The sequence below is a fragment of the Rhinolophus ferrumequinum genome, chromosome 8, assembly GCF_004115265.2.
Source record: "Rhinolophus ferrumequinum isolate MPI-CBG mRhiFer1 chromosome 8, mRhiFer1_v1.p, whole genome shotgun sequence".
NCBI classification, from domain to species: domain Eukaryota; kingdom Metazoa; phylum Chordata; class Mammalia; order Chiroptera; family Rhinolophidae; genus Rhinolophus; species Rhinolophus ferrumequinum.
Genome location: NC_046291.1, coordinates 33,457,745 through 33,484,869, shown reverse-complemented (window position 1 = coordinate 33,484,869; position 27,125 = coordinate 33,457,745). Strand labels below are relative to the sequence as shown.

At 36.9% G+C, this 27,125-nt stretch overlaps 1 protein-coding gene across 4 annotated transcripts in view; it reads right to left on the bottom strand.

The window, feature by feature from the left end:
* The window catches only part of ANKRD44 (ankyrin repeat domain 44), a 288,736-nt gene that overhangs the window by 61,293 nt on the left and 200,318 nt on the right, over positions 1-27,125 (bottom strand). For all 4 annotated transcript variants that reach the window (XM_033112215.1, XM_033112213.1, XM_033112214.1 and 1 more), the window contains exons 14-16: positions 26,754-26,894; positions 25,024-25,104; positions 21,797-21,908 (exon numbers count right to left, since the gene is read on the bottom strand). In XM_033112215.1, the coding sequence (XP_032968106.1) occupies positions 21,797-21,908; positions 25,024-25,104; positions 26,754-26,894 (334 nt within the window). The remainder of the gene's footprint in view (positions 1-21,796; positions 21,909-25,023; positions 25,105-26,753; positions 26,895-27,125) is intronic.

The window sequence follows — 27,125 nt, the reverse complement described above, 5'->3', positions numbered from 1 at the left end:
CCTAGAGAAAATTAGGCAAGATTCCAAACCTACAGAAGACTCATCTTCTGTCAGGAGTTATTAATTACAAGCAGACTTAAGAAGCATTAATTTGTTTTGGTAATTATGCCAGGGTGTGCACAGCTCTGCCGAAGAGCAGGGGAAGTGGAGATTAAAGAGAAGGTGAGCTGCTTGGCTCGGCTGGTAAAGAGGGATCAAAACCAGATGTCCCCAATTTGTCTCTTTTAGCCAAGTTCCAAATAAAATATTCCTTGTGCTAAAGTTTAAATTAAATTGATGCCTGACTGCCCGACTCCTGAGTAAGAATCTAAATTAATTCCTTTTCTTATGATTTCCTGTTTTGTTGTTATTGTTGTTTTGAAGACCTTGAGATAGTTACAACCTACTCTGACACACAAACACACACCCAGGCACATATTTACATACACATGGGAAAAAAGATTGGAAGACAATAGACCAAAATTTAAACAGTGGCTATCTGTGGATGGTGAGATTATAGCGGATTTCAATTTTCTTTATATATTTCTATGATGTTTCCAAATTTTCTACAATTCAGCACATATTACTTTTACAACCAGAAAAAAACCTGAAATAATTATACCCCTTCTGTCTTTCTATTCCATTCCCTAATTATAATCCAGTTCTATCTATACTGCTATGGTACCATCTAAATATTGATATGAGTATTTATGCTGGAAAGGGGTAAATTACCAGTCATAGATACTAATCAGATCAAAATCTCACCCAGAATTACCTATTTATATAGCTGACTGTACAACATATTGCTAATGGGTAATATGTTAACATATTACTTAAGAACTAGTTTATCAAAAGACTTCCTCAAACTCTATCTTCCACAGTATACATATCCTTATATTCCGGCAATGTACACTTAGAAGGAAAGGACAAAGGAGAATAGATATCAGGTCACAACCAGGCCAGTTATATGACATATTGAAGATAAAAGGCTCAAACCTTGAAAAGGATCTAAAATAGAGTTATGTTTAAGGTCAATGTCTAAAGTTGCATGCAATATATACAGTCAATGAAATTTTTGACAGGTTGATAATACAAGGTACCTGATGTTAGCCTAAGTGAAGCACAAAAAACTCCTACAATATATGAGATACCATAGATTTATCTAAATTTCATGGTGAACAAAGAATTGAGAGAAAGTGTTTGTTTTGCTATGATCCTAAGAAAACTCAAAAGATTGAACTTGTGCATATTGAAGCAAGGGTTGACAATTCTCCTGCAAATAAATAAATAAATAAAGTCAGCAACTTTTTCAGATTCAAAGGCAGGGCTGCATCAAACTTTAATAGATATTACCAAAGAAAAGGAACATACTGTCTTAAAATTAAAATCCAGATAGTTAAACAAATGCTAATGAAATTCTTGTATAAGTATAAACTGATGAAAATCCCTGCATCTGCCACTCAGTTAATGAAGTTGTACTGATATCAGTCAATAAGAGAGATGTAAATTTTGCCCACAGTGATCCTGGAAGTAGGTAAGTGATTTTGTCCACCAGCTACTTCGAATTCCACGTTGTTAACACTGGAAATTCCTGTTTCATTTATGACAGTTTGCTGATGGATACAGAGCTATATGGATATTTCCAGAGCTCTTTTAAAATAATAGTCCTAGTAACTCTTTGGTCAAAGCACCACTTACAGAATACCTTCTGTGTGAAAGATAGACGTTTTGTGGCCACAGACTATGGAAGAGATGGTCCCAGGTAGCATCGCCCCGAGGTAGACCTGGGAGAACAGATAGTTCTTTGGATCAATAGTTCCTCAGTCACTCAATGCTTTAATGCTGACTTTGGCTGCTCCAGTCTCCTTCAGAGAGCAAAATTTGGCTGTCCTATTTCTGATTCTCTCGGACTTTTGCTCTCTCTGAACTAAGATACTAGCTGGGAGTAATATGTTTCCTTCTAGGAAATTAATGTCAATTTAACTGAAACACAATACCTTAACTGAGAGGAATCACTCCAATAGCAAGAATTCTACATAACCAGCATACAGATCAAGAAACACAACATTACTAACAATTCAGAAATCCTTCTCACGCCCCTCACAAGAAGCATAGCACCAAGAAACATGCAATAGCAATCTACTGCTGGGAAAGAAGCAAGAGCATGGAAAAGAACCACTTCTGTGGAATAAGCATGCAGAGGCTGCTGAAAGGTCAGAGCAAAGAAAAACCTTTTGGTACCTCAACTTCCACTTTAAGCTCAACTTAACAAAAGCCCATTCCAGAGGAATCTAAAGCCTCTGGTGCACTGAAGATAACCACGAAAACAACAAAACTCAAACCCAGCTCATCTCCTCATTTGATTAATGCATGCCTACATAGAGCTGTGAATATTATTTACCACAGTCTCTACTATTCTTCACTTAATACCAATCATCCATTCAAATGTTGTTAGAGACACAAAACAGCAAGGAAAAATTTTCAAAAACCTAATCTGAATACTATGGAAGAAAGAATCAGTGAACTTGAAGATAAGTCAATAGAAATGATCCAAATGGAAGCACAGAAGGAAAAAAAGAGTTTTAAAAAATCCAAGAGCCATGGAGCTACATTAAACATTCCGACTTGTATAATTGGAGGCCTAGAAGATGAAAAGAGAATAAGCCAGCCAGCAAAATATTTGAAGGATTTTCCAAAATTAGGAAAAAAAAAAAAAAAAAAAAAGACAACTAACCACAGATCCAGAAAGCTGAGGGAATTTCCAGCAGGATAAATACCAAAATAGGGGTAACACACCTACACACATGCCATACATAAAGAAAAAAATCTTGAAGATAGCCAGAGGGAAAAAAAGAAACATTACATTCAATGTTTCAGGAACAAAGAATTACAGCAGATTTCTCATCAGAAATTATGCAAGCTATAAGACCACAGAGTGACATTAAAGAATTGAAATTAAAAAGTTGCCAACATACCATTCTATAACTAGTGAAAATCTCTTTCAAAATGAAGTCCCCTTTCACCCAAAAAAGGCACTTTTAGACAAGTGGTTTTACTCTCAGCAGCAGTATATGAGTTATACTCGTTCCACGTCCTTAATCACCACTTGGTATTTTCTATTTCATTGGCCATTTTCGTGGTTGTGAAGTTGTAGCATATTGTGGTAGACAGAATAATGATCGCCCAAAGAGGTCCACATTCTAGTTCCCAGAACCTTTGAATATATTACCCTATTGGCAAAAGAGAATTTGCAGATGGATTCAGGTTATGGACTTTGAGGTGTAGAAATTATCCTGGATTATATGGGCGGGACTAATCTAATCATACGAGTGTTTAAAAGGGGGGAACCTTTCTCAGATGTGGTCACAGACAGATAGATGTGTTAAAGGAAAAAGGGTCAGAGAGATGCAACATTGTTGGATTTGAAAATGGAAGGGGGCAAAACTAAAGAATGAGGGCAGCCTCTAGAGGTTGAAAAGGGAGGGAAATGGATTCTTCCCTAGAGCATCCAGAAGACAAATGCCATGCTATCAATGCCTTGGTATTAGTGCAGTAAGGCCTATATTGGATTTCTAATCTAGAGAACTGTAAGATAATATATTTGTATTGTTTTAAGCCACTAAATTTGTGGTAATTTGTTATGGCAGCAAAAGAACACTAATAAACACATGTGGTTCTAATTTGCATATTCCTGGTGACTAATAGAATTGAGCAGCTTTTCCTATATTTATTGGCTATCCTCTTTTGTGAAGTGCCTGTTCAAATCTTTTGCCCATTTTCTATTGGGTTACCTATATGTTTCTTATTGGTTTTTAAGTTTCTTTTATATATTATAAGATTTTTCTAAATATATATATTCTGAATACAAGAACCCATTCATATTGTACTCTGAAACTTGCCTTTGCACTCTCTTATTGGTATCTTTTAATGAACAAAAATTTTAATGCTAATATATTCCAATATATCTTATTTTTCCTTTTGCTTTATTACTTTGTTTTTGCATCTTACTAAAAAATATTGTCTTCTGAGTTATGAAGATGTTCTCCTATGCTTTCTTTTTTTTTAATTAAAGTTTATTGGGGTGACAATTGTTAATAAAGTTACATAGATTTCAGGTGTACAATTCTGTATTACATCATCTATAAATCCCATTGTGTGTTCACCACCGAGAGTCAGTTCTCCTTCCATCACCATATATTTGATCCCCTTTACCCTCATCTACCACCCCTCTCTCCCCTTACCCTCTGGTTCCTATGCTTTCTTCTACAAGCTTTATTGTTGTAATTTTCACATATAGATCTGCAATCCATCTTGAATTGTTTTGGATATGGTAAATGAAAAGATTCATTTTTCCCACATGCATATTTAATTAACCTAGTATTATTTAATGAAAAGACCCTCTTGTTCCCCACTGAAATGCTTGGCCACCTTAATGATAAGCCAGGAAACCATACATGTGTACATCTATTTTTCAACTCTTCATTCTGTTTCATTGGTTGGTTTACCTACCTTTGCTCTAATAGCATACTGTTTTTATTACTATCGCTTCATAACAGATTTTGATATTTGGAAGGTAAAGCCTCAGGTTTTTCTTTTGCAAGATTGCCCTGTATATTCTTTGCCCTTTGCATTTCCATATAAAATTAAAATCAGCTTTTCAATTTACACACATATACATAACCCTACAGGGATTTTGATCAGTCTATATCGGTTTAGAGACAGTTGTTATCTTGAACACATTGAGTCTTTTAATCAATACAAATAATATGTTTTCCATTTATTGAAGCAGAGTTCATTTTTCCCCCATAATGTATCATAGTTTTATGGTATAGACATGTAATATTTTTTATGCTATTGAAAACTGTAATTTTTTGTAAGTGATATCGTTTTAAAATTTCATTTTCTATTTGTTACTGGGATATAGAAAAGCAAATGATTTTTAAAATATTAACCTTGTATATGGTAAAAGTAAGGGCACTTATTAGGTCATCTTTAATTTTTCTCAATAATGTTTTAGTATTTTTATGGAAAGAGCATTTTATATAATATTTATATGATAGTGTAAATGAAATATTTTTGTAAATGGTATATTTTAAAAGTTTTACTTCTTATTTATTTTTGTTGATGTTGTATAGAAATATAATTGCTTTTTGTATGTTGACCTTATATTCTTATCAATCCATCTTGAATTGAATTTTGAGTACAGTGTGAAGGAAGGGGAAAAACATTTTCCTTATAGGCATATTTAATTAATCTACCACCTATCTTAATGTCTGTAACTTAATTATACCTGCAAAATCTCTCTTTTCCCATGTAAGGCAACATATTCACAGGTTCCAGTAATTAGAGTGTGGACACCATTGGAGGGCCACACATTTATTTATGTGTTTGTTTGTTTGTTTATATTAAGATATAATTGACAGATAACATTATTTTTCACGTGTACATATAATGATTTGATTACTTTTATTTGTTTTTCTTCCCTTTTTGCACCAACTAAGACTTCAGTCCAATGTTGAACAGGATGAGAGACAGCAGGTATATTATTAATCTTGTTCTCAATATTTCACTATTAAGTATAATGTTTACCACAGATAGCTTGCAAATAATTTTTAACAGATTAAGTTCCTGCCTATTTCTAGTTTGCTAAGAATTTTTTAAAAAATCATAAATGAGCACTGAGCTTTACCAAATACTTTTACTACATTGATTGAGATGTTTATTTGATATTTTTCTCCTTTTTCTGTTAATATGGTAAATTACCTATGTTAATTTTCTAATGGCAAACTACTTTGTATTTCTCAATTGTGATATATTATCTTTTTTATTATATTGTTGTATTTAATTTGCAAATATTTTGTTCAGAATTGTCAGTACTTTTGGATGGACGTTTTCAGTCTAAAAATACTCACTTTTGTTTACCTTGAGCAATATAAGAACTGTAGAAATATTGAAAAAAGAGTAGGTCCTTATCCTCAAGCACTCTACAGTCTTGTTCACATTGATCCAACCACATAACAATTCTTTTTTCTTTTATCTAAAATTTTTTGTTATTTCTTTATCTAAATCAAATGAAACATGTCTGGAGGTTGGGATAAGACAAAGAATCTTAGCGGAACCAACAGAACAGTTCATTCATTTCCTGCATTTTTACTTGCATTGGCAATAAATATATGCTGAGTCCATCAAGACGGAGTTGGGTCTACTTTATAGTGAGCAATATCTGGCACATTATATGTTCTTAATAAATATGTAGTGACACTAAAAATAAAACCCAAAGATGGTGCCACTGTAAGTAATAGTCCACCTCATTCCAACAGTACAAAATGTTTTCTTTTTAAGTACTATCTGGAGAAATCTCTTAGGATTGCATTTACTGCACATACTAATAATTACTCCTTCATCCCACCAGCTTTACACTGTAGGTCCCCAAAGTCACCAAATATTTAAATCAATATGTCTCAAAGTTATCAGAGAAAAGTACTAGCGTTAAATTAGAGGATTCAGAGAGGTGTTCTCTCTATATTTAGACTGAATTTTTTTAGTTTTTTTTCCCCAACATTGAATTGTTATTGTCCTGTCTTCGCAAATTAAGGCCTTTTTAAACAAAGGGATGCCATACAAGATGAGAAGAAATAATGGATCATTTTATTGAGAAAATGTGAATGATATCTATAAAGACTTTGATTATTGTAGTTTTTATAAAACTCTGGGGCCTAATCACCACTATAAGTTGGCGTCCACCGTGTTTCCCTGAAAATAAGACCTAGCTGGACAATCAGCTCTAATGCATCTTTGGGAGCAAAAATTAATATAAGACCTAGTCTTATTTTACTATAATAGAAGACCGGGTCTTTATAATATAATATAATATAATATAATATAATATAATATAATATAATATAATATAATATAATATAATATATAGTGTAGCATAGCATAACATATCATAATACAATACTGGGTCTTATATTAGCTTTTGCTCCAAAAGATGCATTACAGCTGATTGTCTGGCTAGGTCTTATTTTTGGGGAAACAGGGTAAGACAAAAAGGCAGCAGGTCTCCTAGATTTCATACTATTTTAAATGTATTCAGTCTCTACCCATTATCCATACAGCAACAAAAATACTCATTTGAGAGCTAATTCAGTTGAAGTTCTGCACTGCAAACCACTTGGTTGCATTAAGTGACAGACATATTCAAATGGTGACAAGTAGACAGCCCTGTAAAATATTCAGGGTCATGGGTGTTATATTTGATCAACTCCAGTTGCTGCACACATAAAGTTTTTTTGTGTATTACCAGGAAAAACAATAATACTGCCTCATGTTTCCATGGTGACTTCTGAGAGCAATTCTTACATTTTTAAGAGTTACTCTTTTAATCAACTTTAATTTTCGTCTAGATGATATTCCCAGGTTACCCTGTATTATATTATCTTCATGTTAATTTACTTTCTGCCTCAGCACAAGGTAAAACTTATTTGCCTAGGGCGAGAGAGGTTTTATTTAGGGATAGGTTGTAGAGGAACTTAGAAGTTGAGGGACATGGCAATATGATTTTAAAAATTGCAGAAAAAGAACAACAAAGATACAGATTTAAATACAAAAAATTATTAATTATTTAATAATTAAAAATTTACCCAACAGTAAAAGTATCCTGCTTCCGTAAGACATTTTACTTTCCTGGTCTTAGTCCCCACATTTTGCTTACCTGGTCTTAGGGCAGATCAACATGAATTCTCTTCAGACACCATTTTTAATGTTAAATTACAGTATAAATTTCCCACTCTAAGCATCAATTAACATTTTAGTGATTCTAGTCCAGTCAATAAAATATACAGCTTTAAAAATTTTTTTCTACTGGTTCAATTAAATCTAATCTTGGTGGGATTCTGAAACACTAGCTAAGCACCACAGAGTAGTTCTGGCTGATGAACGTTAAAAGAATCAGCACAGATTCAAGTAAGTGGGTAAAGAAAGCTGTTATTATTTTAAGCAAAATTACAACAGATGGAAAAGACAGACACACATGTATTTAGATATGGGCCTACCTCACATTTAATCTTTTATGAATGGCTAATCCCAGATGGTGCTGGGATTCAGGGCACAATTTGAGATACAGCACCCATTTTCTTTTTACTCCAGTGTACTATATCAGTTACATCTCTTCTGTCTAGTGAATGATGCAAGTGTCATCAAAAGGAAAGAAACCATCATGATGAAAACAGGTTCTCTAATATATTGAAAATGAGGCATTGGTCAGTTTTTCAAACCAAGTCCAAACATCCACCTATATTCTCCATTATTCAATTCATATCAGGTTTGGTCTGCTAATCCACATTGACACAAATGGTGGGGTGATGAAACAAGACGAACGAGATAAACACAACAAACATATTATACTGATGAGTGCAGTGAATCAATTAATTAACCAAGGAACCCAGAATGGGACGCGCCCTCCCCTGAACTCTCATAGCATGTCACCTGTACCTCTTCTGGGACATCATGATTTACCTTGGATAATGATAAGAATAAGAGAAATCCAGAATTCTAACAGAGCAACTACAGTCCTTTATTGTAGTTATTTATTTAAATGCGGATTCCCATTACTGGACAGCAAGCTCCCAGATACAGCAGCTACTCCATCTTTTTAGACCTGGCATGTACAGGAGGTAGGGGGAATTGATTCAGATACATTAAATAAGTACATAATCATAGCTGCTTCTTGTCATATGCCAGCACTATGCTAAACACTCTTACATTATCTTATTTAATCTTTAAAACAACTTAATTCCTACTTGACGAATATGATATGGAGGTTCACAGAAATGAAGTAAAGTGCTTAAAGAACTTGTGGGGAGGTAATGGCAGAGCTGGCATTCCAACCTTGGCCTGTGTGATACAGGTCCTTGAACTTTCAACCATCCCAAGTGGTATGGAGGTCTAAGAATAGGCAATGACACTGTGGGAGGTGGTTGAGTATAGACTCCAGACATTGGGCACAGCCATTGGCAGCCTCTGCACTGCCATTGGTGGGCAGTGATGACAGCAGTGTCTCTACTAGACATCTGTGACCAAATGGCTTTTTGGATGTTAACAATAATGGAAGACACCACCACAGCAAGCAAGAACAGGAGAGAAGGAAAATAGCGAGCGTCCTGTAGCCAAGTGCACAGAGTGCATAGGAAACATGCCAAGACCTCTTCAGAAGGAACTGACGCCAAAGCTTTGACAGAATAGGAGGTGACAGGGCCAGAGAAATAATTTGGGGTTAGTTACTATAATCCTATTATTACCCTATAGAGAACTAGAAAATGTGAGTGACATCTTGAGCCAGTATTTACATAGCATATGTTTACCCACCCCCCACACTAGATTATAAACTTCTTGAAAGTAATATCCATGTCTAATACATTTCTATGTCAGCCATGGTTCCTAGCACACTGCCCTATGACTTACTCGGTATCTCCATAAAGTAGCTATCCTAAAGGTAGCGAATGTAAGAGAAGTTACACCTTAGAAGTTGTCCCAATGGACTACGAGGTTGAGTTCCATGGAGAAGAGAAAAAAACAGCACCAGTAGTAAGGGTTTCTCTAGCCCTGTCTAGAAGAGAGAACTCCTGGACAGGCTGCCAAGGGTATTCTGATTGACAAGGCACTGGGTGTTGAGTAAGAGAGGGTACATTAGGTCACTAGAGCTTGAGCTCATTGACTTTTACTCAATTCCTTTGATTTTAATTCTATATTCAGGAAGAAAACTTCTGATGTTTACTCAGATTATAAAATTGGATCTCCTACTTGGAAGGGAATGTTGCTGTAGCAAATGACATAAATCCCCTGGTCCTCTTAGCAGTTGGACTTTTCACGGTAAATTCACAAAGGATGGTCTTGCTTATCCAACTCATAGGACTGATAAGGAGGACTAATAAAGTTTATGAACTTGAAAAAGCTGATATTTTGACCCAGATTTCTAACTGCTAGCATCAACAGAGCTTTAAAAAGACTAAGGAAACACCAAGTATCATCTTTATTGTAATATCCCTTTCACCTTTAAAAATGTAGTTTAAGAGAGAATGACACCAAAAACATACTGCTTTTCTGAAACAATTGCTCTGGGTTATTTCTTACTACAGTTTGTCTCATATCAATTTGAGGAATTTGAGACCCAAAGAAGATTGCTATAAATTAAAAAATGTTTATGAAATTGAAAAAATAATTTTTGTGTGTGCGAAGTAAAACGTGTTTGGAAAACTGTAACTTTTTTCCTAGTAAAATAATGTTATGAAGTTGTTACTCTATATTAAATTGCCTCCCCAGTGACCAAGTGAATTTTACTGTTTAATATTAACAAAACTACTTTTCCAAATGCTGAATGGCCCGCAGAATTTAAATCCAGTGATGTTACCACTTAGTTATAGGGATCTGTTCATACAAGAAAATAAATCTGTTATTGCTGAACGATTTGGTTTTTCCGAATATCCTTTTCAGCTGTTACAGATGTCTGGGCCTCTACCCTCCTTTGGAATCTTAGAAAGGCTCTTTGTTCTTTGTGAGTATCATAACCCCATGACCTGAAGGCACAGGTGTGTATGTGAGCTCTTATTCTGACTAAAAAAATGCTCAGACCTCTACATTTTCTGTTACTGAATGAGGATCAAGAAGGAAAGTGATTATCATGGGAACCTGGTCTAGACTTCACAAGCGATGCTTCCTTAGCAGCTGTTAAAGATAAAGCATCTTTGGAGAAACAATCTTGCTGGGAAGTCACTCCCCACCACTCTGCTCCTTTCCCTCATCGCCAGGCTGGGAAGGGTCATTCCTGGCAGCTGTTATCACAAGGAGAGTGAGACCAAGCTGACAGCAGCTGTTACAAAGATGTTGAACAGAGATTCCAGGAGGAAGGTTGAGTTCAAGAGTGTTTTTATAAAAATATGTGCTGAAGTCCAGGGGTTAGTACTATAGATTGCAAACAGTGGGATATACTTAACAGCTGTACCTGCGGTTGTTTTACTCCTCACTGGGTAATGCTATAAGGTGGTTATGCTCTCTTGATAGAAGAAAATGCAGGCTACTGTTCAAGACAAGCCTTTCCAAAGAAATGGGTGGCGCAGATGTAACTGTTGTGGGTATTGTATTGTCCAAGGTTCTCCTTCTTCCCTTCGACAAAGCCTAAAGACCTCTCATCTCAGTGGTATCTATCTTGGTTGGATGTCACAGTCTTGGTTGATGTGGAATTCAGATCCCCTGAGATAGCTTTGTCTTTCAAAGTCTGAGTTTACCAGTCCTCCAGATAGTAGAGAATAATGATTAAAAACTTGGAATTTAGTCAGATACACATGGGTTTGAGTCCTGGTTCTACATCACACCAGCTGTTGTGACCCAGGGCGAGTTATTTAATTTCTTTGTACATTAGGATACTCACGTGTGAAATATGGATGAAAAATAGAAGTTACTTCACAGTGTTGCTGTGAGAATTAAATGAGATGATACAGGCACACAGGGCCTAGTGCAACATGCTTGCAATAAATGTTCATTATCGTGACTTTATTAAAAGTAGGTATAGTTCTTAAACTTCTCCCCAATGAGAAAAGAGAATTAGGGTTTTGTTTTGTTTAAGAGATTGATTCTTTTAAGAAATGAGGGTCTGATGACCTCATATCATTGATCAAAGTTCTGTGAACTTCGATGTCATAAAGTTCAGAATGTGCCTCCATTTTTTATATCTTCTTTGACTTCTTTTATCAGCATTTTGTAGTTTTCAGCATACAAGTCCCATATTTCTCTTTTTGGCAGTTGTAAATAATGTATTTTTAATTTGATATCCACATGTTCATTCCTAGTATATAAAAATGCAACTGATTTTTGTATGTTTATCTTGTACACTGTAACCTTGCTGAACTCATTATAGGTTTTAGGTGTTTTTTCTTGATTCCTTGAAATTTCCTATGCAGATAATCCTGTCATCTTCAAGTAGAGAAAGTTTCATTTATTTCCTTTCTGATCTTTATGCCATTTATTTCCTTTCCTTGGCTTTTGCTCTGGTTAGAATTTCCAGCACAATGTTGAAAAAGATGTGGTGAAAGCAGACATCCTTGCCGTCTTCCTTATTTAGAGGAAAGCAGCCTTTCACCATTAAGTACAACGTTAGCTGTTCTTTTTCAGGTTGTTAGATGCTTTTTTGTATCAAATTGAGGAAGTTCCCCTCTATTCCAATTTTTCTGAGTTTTTATTTTTAATCTTGAATGGGTGTTGAATTCTGCCAAATATTTTTCTGCACTGTTTGACATAATCATGTGATTTTTCTTTAGTCTGTTAATATGGTGAATTGCATTGATTGATTTTCAAATATCAAAATAGGCTTTCCCTATTATAATCCCATTTGGTCAGGGTATATAATTCTTTGTATGTATTACAAACATGTGTTAATATATAAACATATGTTTGTAATATATATCTACTTTTAATAAAGTCTTAATAATGAACATTTATTGCAAGCATGTTGAACTAGGCCCTATTCCTGCCTGCCTCATCTTATTTAATTCTCACAGCAACACTGTGAAGTAACTCCTATTTTTAATCCATATTTCACACGAGTATCCTAAAGTACAAAGAAATTAAATAGCTTGCCATGGCTAATGGCATAAGGCTAATATGATATAGAAACAGGACTCAAACCCATGTTAGAGTTCTATTTGTTAATAGTTTAAGAATTTTTACATCTATATTCATGAGGTGCTTGTTTATATTTCTCTTTTTGTACTGTCTTTGTTTGGTTTTGGTATCAGGGTATATTAGCTTCATAAATGAATTGGAAAGTGGTCCCTCCTCTTCCATTTTTCAGAAGAGATTGCGTAGAATTGGTGTTAATTCTTTAATATTTGGTAGAATTCTCCAGTGAAATAATCTGGACCTAGCGATTTCTTTTGGGAGTGTTTTAAAATCAATTTTCTAAGTAGTCATAGGGCTATTCAAAAGATCTACTTCACATTGGGTAAGTGGTAATGGTTTCTGTTTTTTGATGAATTGGTCCATTTCACCAAAGTTGATAAATTTATGTGTGTAGAGCTATTAATAATATTCCTTTATTATCTTTTTGATGTCTGTGAGATCTGTAGGTATAGCTTGTTTCAATCCTAATATTAGAAATTTGTGACATTCTTTTTTTTGTCAGTCTTAGTAGAGGTTTGCCAATTTAGTCATCTTTTCAAAGAACCAGATGTTTGTTTCATTGATTTTCTCCATTCTTTTTCTTTTTAAATTCTATTTATTTCTGCTCCCATCTCTATTATTTCCTTTTTCTGCTTATTTTGAGTTTATTTTGCTCCTCTCTTTCTAGATTCTTGATATGGAAACTTAGATTATTCACTTGTTCCAATGTAAGCATTTAGTGCTATAAATTTTTTAGCAGTAATTTAACTGTGTTCCCAAATTTTGATTTGTTGTATCTTCATTTTCATTCAGTTCAATGTATTTTTTTTATTTCCCTTGAGATGTTCTCTTTCACCTATAGATTACTTAGATGTCTATAATTTAATTTCCAAGTATGGAGGTTTTCCTGGTATCTTTCTGTTATTGATTTCTAGGTTTATTCCATTGTGGTGGGAGAACACACTGTGTGATTTCAACTATTTTAAGGATTGTTTTGTGGTTCAGGATATCTTAGTGAATGTTCCATGGGCAGTTGAAAAAACTAGGTATTCTTTTGTTGTTGCATAAAATGTTCTATAAATGTTGATTAAATCCCCTTGGTTGATGATACTTTTAAGTTTTTCTATATGCTGGATGATTTTCTGTCTAGTTGTTCCATCAATTGTTGAAAGAGCTGTTAAAGTCTCAACTATAATTGTGAATTTCTCTATTTATCTTTTCAGTTCTATCAGCTTTTGCTTCACATATTTTGCAGCTCTGTTGTTTGGTGTGTACACAATTAGGACACTCTCCTTGAATGGGTTCCAATCTTTAATGGGCTGCCTTCCTGACATCCTTCTCCTTAAAGAAGGGCCCCTTCCTGCCCTGCTCAGGCCTGCCTAATGAGTTTGTAACTTAATAGAAAGGAAAGAAGGAAGGAAGGAAAGAAGAAAGGAAGGAACAAAGGCTGGATTAATTTTTTTTAAGGCTAACTTTTACACTACATTTTGCTTAAGAAATCTTTGTTTCTTCTACATCACTGAGTCCTTAGAAAGTCCCATTATCAAGAGCAATAATGCCTGTTCTTTGAACCTCCTAGGGCTCACTCTCTATCTGAAAGAAATTACAGAAAATGTGAGTGTATGTGTGTGTGATTTTAATTTTGTGGATGTCTTCACATCAGTTTGAGACTTTAGTATAGGTTTTCAGATCTTGCAAAAGAAAACAAAATGGAGGGAAGATTACAATAAAATGAGTTTGTGTTGAGAAGTAATCAAATCTAAAGAAAAGGCCAAGCCACAAAACCATAAATTTTCATTTCCTCTCTCACCTGTGTCTTCTATGAAATACCTTGCTAATAAACAGGACAGTTACTATCACACTTATAAATGAGCATTTAAGTTTCATCACTAAGTCAGCCTTAATCACTCACAAGTATATTTCATTTGTTCAACAATTTTGGGCACCTCGTAAGTGCTTGGCATTACTGAAACCTTATGTGTTATAAAGCTGATATTGAAATTCACATATAAAGAATAACAGTTTAATTTTCTTTAGAACTGGGTGTTAATCTTTCCTAAAACAATGGCTCTAAGTATGTGGCTTTGTTTTGAACCAGGGAGTCATGGGGAATAATCAAACAATAACTTTATTCTCCTTTTCCCTCCTTTATGAGGCTAATGCTTTTCCTGTCATCTCAGATAAAATTCCAACAAATAATAAAAAGTTCTCCGAGCATGTCAGTTACCAACATAATTTCATGTCAGTGACTAATATGTCTATCTCACCACAGTAATCACAAACTCTGAACACTCTTTAACGCTGAAGCTTCTTTCTGCTGCCGGCAAAGGCTGCAGGAGAAAAGGAGAAAATGCTGACTTCCCTGTTCCCCAGTCCAAGGGCTTCTCCTCCTCCCTTCCCTTCATTGACTTCCTGCTTCCTTCAGTACTGAAGGGAAGAGAGAAAAGGAGGACAGGGAAGAGGACAGGACAATGGTCTTGCTGACTGGTACCCTTCTGACTGAAATTTTCTGACCGTGTTTAAAAAACTGTCTCTCTGGGATACTTGTTTAGGTTCTCCAGCAATCCACCATCACTGGGGCTTCTTGCCTGAAGTTCCCTCTCTCTGGGTAAATGCACCTCTCTTCTGGTAGCTTACATTCCCCTCTCCCCACTAGGCATCCTGGGTCTCCCCATTCTTCCAGGCAGCCATCTTGAGCAGGATCCAGGATAACTCCAGGCCAGCTCTGGCCCTTAGCTTAATTTGGACATTGGGAAACATACACTGTTGACCTTACCCTGGTGGGGTGGAGTATTTCTCAAACACAGAACTTTAAAAATTTAATTTCTGACAAGCAAGTTCTAGATCGAGTCATTCAGTTTTCAGATTTATCACATGCCAGTCCACTCGGCCCCCTAAATTGTATGAGATACATATGAGCTATCCAAACAATCTCTTGAAACTTCCTCAGCTGGGATTGGGATCAAGAGAAAGCATCCTTCCCCCCTGCTCTGTGGGAGAGGAGTAGTGGTGGGATTCACAGAGGAGCTGTGTCCAAAGAAACCTGCCCTCTGATATCCAACTTCCTACATAGGGTAGGTAAAAGGATCATGGGTTAAAATATTACTGTTTCACTTTGAAAAGTAGAGGCAATGGCTCCACTGTACCGGCCTCTCTACTAAAGGTAAAACTGAAATTGTTTATTTTAATACATCCTATTAATGTTCCTTTCATCAGTTGCCAAATTCACTCATGGTAAAGCCAAAAAAATTTTTTTCTGCTGTATTGGAAAGAAATAGATTTAACATTTTGTCATAAAATATTGTCTATTCCATTGTCCTAAACATAGACTCACATCCAAATTCTGACTCAAAAGTTGTGGGCTTGTATTTACATTCATAGCAGTGAGTAGCATCAGAATATCTGTGCCAACCCCTCCAATCCTTCCCTTAATGAGAGTTCCCCGTAAGATTTTATGTTTCTCTTCAACTGAATTAAATAGAAGAAAAAACAAGACAAGCACTTTTGAGGTTTCCACTGCACATTGGAAGTCTGCCTGCTGGGAGGTCACAGACACTCCCAAGTCCTCTTAGGAGTACCTTTGGGGATAGAAAAAAGCCATCAAAGACTTACTTGTTTGGGGCTTTCAAGTTTGCTGGTTTTTCACCTTCTTGTCTGCAGATGACTGCTTAGTAGCTCTCTCTCTCTCTCTCTCTCTCTCTCTCTCTCTCTCTCTCTCTCTCTCTCTCTTTAACTCTTCTATACCCTGCTATCTTAACTTTGAGATGCTTAATTAGACATCACCAATATAAGTACATCTTTTACGGAAATAGGTGGTAATGGTTTCTTAATTCCTGTGATAAACACAAGACACAACCCAAATACTGAGTAGTTTACCTGAAAGTAGCATAGTTTCAGGGTTCAGTTGCCTAAAATATAGTGTTCTAGAATATTCATGCAAGGGCATTTGTCACCCCCACATACTCTCACAGTTGAAGTTCAAGTTAGCTTCTAACAGGGTGAGAAGGTCTCAGGGAAGCAGCCAGATTCCAAGTGATTTGGCATGTCAAAATCTTGGAATGAATTTAATCAGAAGCCTAGAGTTTTCAAACAATCTCACTAAATTTCTGTAGGCAATTTATGTAATTATATTGGCACATACATTTTTCCATTTCAATAACAAAACCACAAAGATCTTTTGTTCACAGGCACATCTTTAATATTATAAAAGAAAAACAGTATGCTCATACAAACTCACAAATTCCAAATAGGGGCATGATTCTCTGTTCTCTTCAGAGTCAGTAAGAATGCATTCCAGATAAAGGAAAAGGGAGGCATAAAGCTCTCCTTTGCCAACTCCCTTCCTCCACTCACACATAAGTTTTATTCAGACACAAGATGCTATATTAGTCAAGTCTCCTCCATTCTGTTTTGGTATTTTGAGCCCAATTGACTATGACTGATCACAGCTCTCAGCATACATTTGTGGGCAGATTTTTGCTTGCACACACAGTACATACATTTGATCAAATCCAGCTGAGGACACTAGCCTAAGTAGACAGACTTGGCAGAATTCTGAACCTTGGCTATTCTATCAAGGCTAAGGGGTTCATATTACTTTCTAGAAGTTTTCTGCTCATGGAATGTATTTAATATAAGTTTATAAAAGGGAAGTAGAATGAATACAACTAAAATAATATCTGTTCCTTTTGGATTATAGCAAAATAGACTGAACACAAAATACAGTTTATAAATTCTAGGTTTATGATCACAAATAAGGCTCAAAAACCATGAATGCCAAATAAACACACACCAAGTTAAATGTCAAGAGTCAAACAAAATATGCATCAAAATTAATGATACGTATTTAATGATATGCATAATCACAGTAATTGCTCCACTAGATGGGAAGAGAGGCAAAAGACAAATTTTTACCAACCTGTCAAATCAGCTAGCTCTGATGGCCAACCATCTTCTTCAATCCTGCTTTGCTTCCTAAGGGACAAAGGCCCTGGTCTGGTAGAAAAGGCTTGTGGGGGCCACAAATACTCATTTATTGTCTATATTCCTTCAGGCCAGAAACAGGCTAGGGAATGTGACATAAAGAAAGGTCTCCATGCATAATTCCTGTTAAAAGGCTCATATAAGCTATCAAGAGAGCCAGAAATATGTCTTTCATTGGTATTATTCTAGCACCTAGCATAAAGTCAGGACCAATTTGTTAAAAGGACGAGCCCTAGAAGGACTGGGTGTTTGTGTGGTATGATGAAGGAGAAGATTGGCCTGGCAGTGGTGAGTCTTATAAATGTACTACCTAGTGCATATTGCTTAATTGGTTTGCTATCCTAGTATCTAGTACCCAAAGAAATGGGAGTTTTAAAGAATATGAGAGTATTGTCATTACAGAGAGAGATAGAAGAGAGAGAGAGGAAGAGAGAGAAATGAGAAAAGATACCCTTCAATATACCCACTTCTTGTATCAAGAACAAGCCTTACTCTCATCACAAAGAAAATAATATTTTTTCTGTTTTCTTTTTGTATGTATATGAAATAATGAATATTAACTAAACTTACTGTGGTAATCATTTCGCAATATACGTAAGTCAAGTTATTATGCTGTACACCTTAAACTTACACAGTGCTGTATGTCAAGTATTTCTCAATGAAACTGAAAGGAAAAAAATAATTAAATGGCATAATGTACGCAAACTTCCTGGCATGTGATGAATAACACAGTAAATGCCATCGGTAGTGGTCCTACCCTCTCCCAAATCCATTCACAGTTGGGTGAGCAAGCAGTGGAGATAAGATACCTGCAATGGTCTGGCTTTGTGATGTCACTCTGAGGGGAGGGGCCAGAATTGTGTTTTGTTTTGAATAGGATGGGGCAGGGTACAAGAATGTTTATAGCCTCCTCAGGATCTTTGGTTAGTTAAACTACACCCAAGCGGAATTTTAGAATGCATTTCAAAATGGAAATACACAGAACTTTCCATCTAACTATAATAATTCAGGAAAATGAGAGGAGCATTTCTATCCCATCTCTGTTACAAATGACCCACTGAAGTTCTTTCCTGAAAACAAACAGTGGTGACCTTTTTTACCAATTTATATTGATAATCGGGTCATTTTCAGCTGACAGAGCAAATTAAGATCAATTAACACCCCCCACCACCACCACCTGATTTTGAATGTCTTATAATTTCCTAGAATAATCATCTTTTTGTAAATCATACAGGGCAAGTATTCATCTAATCAAAGGGGACTTGTGAAACCTTTTCATGGACAGAAAACCTTTTCAATGGATAACAGGCAATGGCCCTGAAATGGCTTTCCTGAAAAATTATAATAATGTGCAATATATTGTTTACATAAAAAGAAAGTATTGCAGGATAATCCTTCTCAGAATTACTGTACTATAGGATTCAAGATAACTTATCAAAGTACTTTAAAACAGCACAAGTTATTAAGACTATCATAACAAACTTTGTAATAAAAGTTCATATGTCCAACTATGACATGGTTTTCCTAGAGAAAACCAACTAAAAACATCCTAGGTACCTTTTAGGATACAGGCTCATAACAGGTAGTTATAGCAGTAAGTCTTCACTCTGCCACTGATTATTACACACACACACACACACACACACACACACACACACACACACTTTGTGAGGAGCCTTTCTTATGTGAAATCTAAACAGTCTTATCTGCTGCTAGGACTAGATCAACTTCCAAGGCAGTGCTGCTGTTAGAAGGCAGAAGTGACAGTGCTTTATATCTTAACCAATTCCTACCAAACTTTTGCTCTATGTTGAAAAGCCTTGGGGGTATGTGGAGTTTTAACCTGCACTGGAGGGCAGCATGGTGTGGTAAACATTGTAATATCAGGAATCCTGATTTATGGTCTGGCTTCTTCCACTGACCAGAGGTATACTCATAACTTTGGACCAGTCGATGCCCCTGTTAATGCCCCCGTGGTTTTGGTTTGCCATCTATAAAATAAGGGATTGTCCCATTGCCACCTGTGATTCAATATCAAAATCCATCTTACAGAAGGCTATGAAATCACTGGCTTCTGGTGGTTTCGAGATATGTCCACAAATTCTTTGACACTTCTCTCTTTGAAAGGTGGTATCTACTTCACCTCTCTGGATTTTGTGACTGCTACAATGAATGGATGCAGCAGAAGTGACCCTGTGTGACCCTCAAGGCTAGATCATTAAAAGTGATATGATCTCTTTCTCTCACTTGCTCTCACTCTCCATTTCACTCTCTCCCAGGGCAGATGCCTTGGTTCCCTGAGCCACCATGTAAGATATCCAGCTACTCTGAAACCACCAAGTTATAGAAAACCAAATAAAGAAACCACATAGAGACAGACAGAGGTGCCCAAGGGATGTCAGCTGTTTGAATCCTCCAACCCAGGTGATTGACATATGAATGAAGAAGGCTTTGAGGGCATACCAGCCCCAGCCACTGCCTGACTATAATCTCATATGATACATTGAACTAGAACTATTCAGCTAAGCCACTCGTGAATTCCTGATCCACAGAAACAACTGAGAGGTAATAAATCATTATTGTTGTTTTAAGCCACTAACTTTTTTTGTGATCTGTTATGCTGCCACAGTAACTGGAAGAACTATGGAATCAAAACTAGAGGGGAAAAAGTGCCCTCCCTGAGGTCAAACAAGAAAATCTTTAGCATCCACAAGAACCACAAGAAAGAAGACAAGGGAGTCTTCAAGAATGATGAAGATAGGTACAATTTACCACTAAATGCCACACAAAAAACAACAACACAAGAATAATCACCTTTTAATTTCCAAACTGGGTGACCTTGATGAATATTTTTCTCACATTCATAGTTAAAAGAAATATAGTAAAAATGACCCTAAGGGAAACCGTTGGAAACCAGCAGCAAAACCCAAAGGAAAGGAAAGAGCTGGGGCATCATTCAGTCATTTCTATGTAGGGGCTGACACCACTGGCCTTCTGCCTCATGTCTTTCTCAATAGATTGTGCGGTTGTTCAAGTGTTTCCCCAAACACACCTCTGAATAACTCTGACAAGTAGGACTTCTTTTAAAGGGATCAGGAAGAGAGTTGGAGTCCAGTCAGCAGAGGTGGCAACTATCATTGGACCAGAGATAGGTAGTTTGGGATACCCCATGTATCCTGGTGAAGCTGAACCACAGACACTGCTCAGGAGATGGCAAATGGTGGCCAGCAGATAGGATTCAGCCACAAACCCATTTCCTCTTCTAGCTCACCCAGAGCTTTCAAAACAGGAATTTCACATAAAATGTCTAGAATTCTAGTTTCTCTTCAAACACTGGAAATGCAGCAACACTAGGTATGCATTCCCACCTGGTTTCCATCAGCTGGAGCTGACTAGCTGTTTCTCCCTTTAGTCAAAACATGTCCTCTCTATTTGCGACAATCCCCACCACTCCCTATTCTATACCTGGGCTCATGTCACTCGTTTACTTTACATTTGGTCCCCGTGGGCATTTGCGTTTATGTCTCTTGACCTATATACAAGAGGCGTTTCAGACTCCAAACCCCAAGGTATTCCTCATCACTACAGGTTTAAAATTTTTGGTGGTTTGGAAATTCCAGTAAATTCTGCTGTTGTGCCCTTAACCAATTTCTTTCCATAAACTACAAATGTGGGACCATGACAAACCCATATGCCTAATGATTATGTAAGTCAACTTACAACACTGTTATTTAATATTGGGGTGCTAAGTATGTCTCCAGAAATATATCCTGAGCTTATTCAATACATCCAAATTATCTTTAAAATACAAACTATATCCATACACAGTTGTAACATTTCCAGAGCAAATTAATGTGGAAAACAGTTAATTGTCAGTCATGTCTATGATTAGGATAGACAGAAATGGAACAAAGAGATCTACACTTCATAAAGTGAAACAATTTAATCACTTACTACAGAATATCTACAAGGTGATTTCCAGTGGGGACTTAATTAAGCAGTGAGGGCATTCACTGAGAGATTAAGACCAGCATTTTCAGGTTGGACGGGAGTGTGCGTGTGTGTGTGTGTGTGTGTGTGTGAGAGAGAGAGAGAGAGAGAGAGAGAGAGAGAGAGAGAGAGAGAGAGAGAGAGAGAGAGAGAGAGAGAGATAAAGAAAACAAAACAAGACAAAACAACTCACCAATTCCAGACATTGTCTGTGGCCATAGGCAGCAGCATAATGTATGCTATTGTAACCTTCCTTGTCCCGGATAGATGGATTTGCATCATTTTGAAGCAGAAACTCTAGACATCTGCAAGTATAAAGATGAGGTGTTGTTTTAGAAAACATCTCTGGACCAACAGGGATATTAATGTAAATTTTCTCCTCTTATGAATGTTCCACAAATGGAATGTTCCACTTAGTGAGTTTAAGCATTTCTTTAAAAACCCTACAGCAATGAGGTCTTATGTACTGGAAGGTGTATGCATGTATGCGTGTGCGTCTGTGTGTGTTTTCTGTAGCTTCCTTTATTTCAGCTTAAAATAGCCATTCCAGAATTCAGGAAAGGCTTTAGCAACAAGAGGGCAATTAAGTTGTTTTTTTTCCCCTTCTCATCTTAAGGTACAAAACTTCTCTGTTATCAAGATCACCAAATAATATATTTTAGAGCTCCATGTTCAAAAGACAAAGTCTCAACTGTAAAACAGCCGTGTTCAGGCCCTTGCAACTGGGTAAACCTCAGAGAGGAAGTTTTATTTTTAACCCTGCTATTGGAGACTCTAAGGTCAAAAGGTTGGAAAATGAAAGTTCAAAAGAATAAGAAAACAACAACAACAAAAGAACCCAAGAAGAGCCTAAACAACAAAAGGATTAAAGGAATGGGTAAACATTTAAAAAAATATAAAGAATTAATTCAGTAACCATATATGAAGAAAAAGGCTCAAATTGGCACCATTAGGAATAGAGACTAAAAGAAACAATAAATAAAAAAATTTAAAAGCCTTTTCTGACAGAGTTGTAATTTTTCTGAAAAAGCTACAATCTTTGGAATAGGTTAGAGGAAGGCGTGTGGTTTCACCTTTCCTGAAGAGGCCCACACTCCAGGATACAAGTACCCAGAGGATGTAATGAGTTCTGTTCAGGGCTTATTGGAAATGGTACAATCCTGCTGGTGAAAGAGACAATAACTAGGCAGGAAACACTGCTCCATAATTTCAGCTTTATTTCTGTGACAGTGGGACAAACACTTCCTTCAAAAGACCAAGAGGATTCAATCAAAACTGTAAGATTCTAAGTATAAGCCTACACTTTAACATCTTCCAATGGAAAATTTCTATAGTTTACACAAAAAAAACCTTAAAATGACATTTACCTATCTTTTGGCAAAAGGCAAAAGGAGTAAATAAATCACACAAAGACACAACTTAAAATGATAATTTAATTTCTAGAAAAATTGATGACAGCCACATTTTTTAAACCAAATACCTACATGTCACATGATTTATCCATAAAATGCTCCATAGTGAATGAAATTATTACTGGAATCATTATATCTGTTCTTAGTGATTTGTACCTTATGTAGAAGTCCTTTTTTATTTTGATAATGAAATGCCCACGGACAGGATCCTGGGTGTGATTCATTTTAAACTGAATTTGGCTCTTTAAATAAAACCATTCAATAGAAATAGCATTCTAGGGGACACACAATTTCTAGCTTCTGAAAGGATTCCATTCGAAAATCAGTTGACAAATTTAATATGTAATTTGGAAAAGATTTGGAATTGCTCCCAATGAGTTATTTAATCCAGAAAAATACCTGAATTATACTACCAAAAGTGCTATTAGAAATAATAAAAGTGGTATAGAATTTAAATATTTTCCACACTGTTTTTTTTTTAAATTAAATTTATTGGGGTCACCGTGGTTAGCAAAATTACACAGGTTTCAAGTGAAGTAAATCAGACAGAAAAAGTCGAGCACCATATGCCTTCACTCACAGGTGGGATATTGAACTGAAAGCCACATTGTTTTTTAAGGGAAAACAGATATCAAGTTTTAACCAGGAATGCTTATCTTTTTCCCCTCCTAGTAACCTGACTAGCAATTCTGGCACCTAAGCTACAAAATTGAGAGATGCACATTAGGTCAGGGGTGTATTTGGACAAGGGGAGTAGCCTCTCTGCATACAAGAGCTCTCAGCAGGCTGGTCCCTGACTTTCCTTGCTTTTTCTGCCCTTTCCCGCTCCATCAGCGGTACGAGGGCTGCTCAGGCCCAGGGCAAGCTTGCATTTCACTGGAGAAGAGAGCATTTGTTGAGGAGGCTTAAAATTCTACAGTCTTTAATACTGTTATTTTAATTTTGGAATATTAAGGCAAAACCTTGGTCATTCTGCTTTATTCCCAGCTGTGTTTCCTGTCCCCACCTCAGGAACAGTTGAAGTAGTGTCCCACAACCTGCACTGGAGCCACACTCTCTTAACTTTATCCTTCTAATGTCTATATACAACTTCTAGCTTCTAACTATATGCCATGATTTGGATATGGGAGGAGAGTCCAGTGGGCGGTAGGAAGACCCTAGAGTGGACACAAGCATTCAGGTCACAGAGAAACTGGTTCCTCTGACAAGTGGAGAAAAGAATAAACAAGTTAAGGACCGTATGTGCGCAGACTATTAGAGCACTACATCCACTGGGTCCCCAGGGGCAGGACACCAAGTGTGGGCACCGTTCATTCACTTGTTCACTTATCCAATACTTATTGAACACCAACTATGTGCCGGTCACTGCACTGGCCAGCACTGCAGGCAGGACTCTCTGAGGATGGAGTGTGAGAACTCCCCGTGTATCCACACCCTGGGTGATGGCAGTCACTCTAACCCCTCAGCGTCTGTCAGAAGAAGCCAGAGAGAGGCAGGTGGGCTGAGGGAGGACCGGAGCAGCTGTCTGCAGAGAACAGGAGGCTGTTTGTAAGTTGATATGTATGTGTGTTGGGGACAAAAGGGAGAGTGCAAGTGGTGTATTTCACACTGAAATCCCCAAACAGTTATTTATAGAGTCTGCTAAATAGTTATCCCCAGCTCATCAAAGGGGAGCCTAAGGCCCCGAGAGGAGTTCTAATATGTCACTTGGGCACATGATACATGACAGAGTCAGAAATGATATTTAAGACACCTGGTCCCCCAAAACTGCTGACCACTCGTGGTCATGTCAAAGCTTACAATTTTAGAAAGAGTTCCCTGTGTGAAAATAGCATAACTGAAGGATGTAATAAAAGAACAGGTTCTTCTTCCTTAAAGACAAGTCCACATCAGTTTCTCAGGATCTCAAGTGAAACCCCAAATAGTAAGGCTGGCTCACGTGGCAATCCAGAGAAGCAGATAAAGCATCAGTAATTGCACCTTGTGCTTAAGCTGAGAGGTAACTTACAATGCAGCATCCTTTTCCTTCCGTTCTCTGGCTCTTTCAAGTTCTTCCGAATTCTCATGGGCATTTCCTAAGGTAGTCTTACTTCTCAGCATAAGGAAAAGGGAAATAAAAAATTACAATTAATTTTTTTAATAGCCAAGTTACTAACGATTTTTGGTGCCAAGTAAATCTCAATGATTTCCCCCCAAACCCAAAAGAAATAAGCACTAGTGAGTTTTCATTGAGGATAGACCTGGTTCTCTCTAATGCTATCCAGTAAATCTGTTCTCTCCCTAGCAATCCAATTAAGAATGCGACTTTCCTAAAAGTCCCACCCAAGTGTCAGTTACTTAAGACAACAATCAAGTTTTCCACACTTCCATAAATATTCTAAATTCCCCAAGTAAAAAGGAGGTGATTTAGCTTAAACTCTGACTCCTACCACATTCTTTGCTGCCTCCTTGTCAGTTCAGCATCTCACATATCTAGGAACGGGGTCCTGATCACCCCTTATCTACCAGAACAGTTGTTCATCATCCAGGATTCCTTTTCCAGCTTTTAACAGATGAAGTACACTTGTTACCCTAGTCTATTCCAAGTAAATAGCATATAGCCTGGCACAGAGTAGATACTCAATAAATGTTTGTTGAATTAATAACCTGCATGGCTATGGGATCCTGAGTGCTACATCTGACTTGTCAATATTATACAAATATGAAGGGGAAAACAAGCAGTGTTTTCCAAACTATGGAAATATGGATCACAATCCGTCACTAAATTGTAAGGTCAATTTTATGGGTTGCCGTCAATAGTTTGGTTTTTTTTTTTGAAATACAAGTGAAAGAGAAAGTATCAGATTGCATTACACACAGTAAAAGTAAATACGGTTTTATGAAATGTTTGTTTCCATTTTACATGTAAATAAATAAAACATACGTATGTGATTGTGTGTACTGGGTCATGATCTAAAAATGGGCTTCTTACTGTGAGTCACTGTTTGAAAGCCACTGCTCTACAAGAAAAGGAATTAAAACTGACCCAGAATCGATTCCACAGCACAAGGCGGCCAATAACTCAAGAGTTCCCCAGACAGGGTCACTGAAAAGTTCCCATGAAGGAGGCCCTGGTCCTTACATCTTTGACTATAATCTCATAAACTGTAAGCACTTCTCCCACTTTCCCGCCCTAAACTGGTTCGCTTTCCATTCCTAGCTACCCAGAATCCCAACATGTCCAGGGCAACCAACTTCCTGTCCTCCAGCTCCTGAAAGAGTATTCTCACACAGGTTTGGCACCATAGTGCCTATGTTATACATTCTGACGCCGCATTTGAAGGTTACTGGGATCATGCAAACCTAGATGGATACTTTCGACACATGACGTATCAGCAAATGTCAGTTTTACAGCAAATGAAGCATTTAAGTGGTGATAATGAAAACTGCAGCATATGACAAAATAAATTACAACAGATTTTAAATGAACTAAAAACCTGCGTTTGACAGCTCCACTTGGCATTCAACCCCAAAACAGAGAAGTAATTGTGCAGTGACATGTAATGATCACATATAAAGAAAGCAGAATGGGAAAACTGAGGTTAGAGATGAAGCAATTCTAATTCCTTTGGGTCTCAGTGAGAGAGATTCTTCTGTCACAGTTTCTGTGAGGCAGAATGAACTAAACTTAGCAAAGTTTAGTTTGCTCCCCCTCCATGGCCCTACTCCCAGAAGAAACAGAAAAAAGGCTGTTTTTACTTTCTATCCATGTCTGATGCAGCAGCATAGTGCAACGCTGTCCGTCCCCAGTCGTCTGTTTCATTAACGTTGGCACCTGTGGTCACTAATGTCTCAATACAGTGGAAATGACAATTTGCAGCTGCATAGTGCAAAGGGGTCCTGGAAAACAAACGGCAATTTATTACTTTACTCAGTCTGAAAAACAGACACATCATCAGCACGAGCACTGATAGCAGAAATTCCTATGGGTGTGGAAAGCTCTTCATCTCTCAGAGTGTGGAAGTGAAGGGAGATGCCTTCCTTTGCCTGTCTAAATTGGAACTGAGGCTACAAAAACAGTGGCTTCAGACAAGGCCATCCACCCACAGATCTATCCTTTCTTTCCATTCC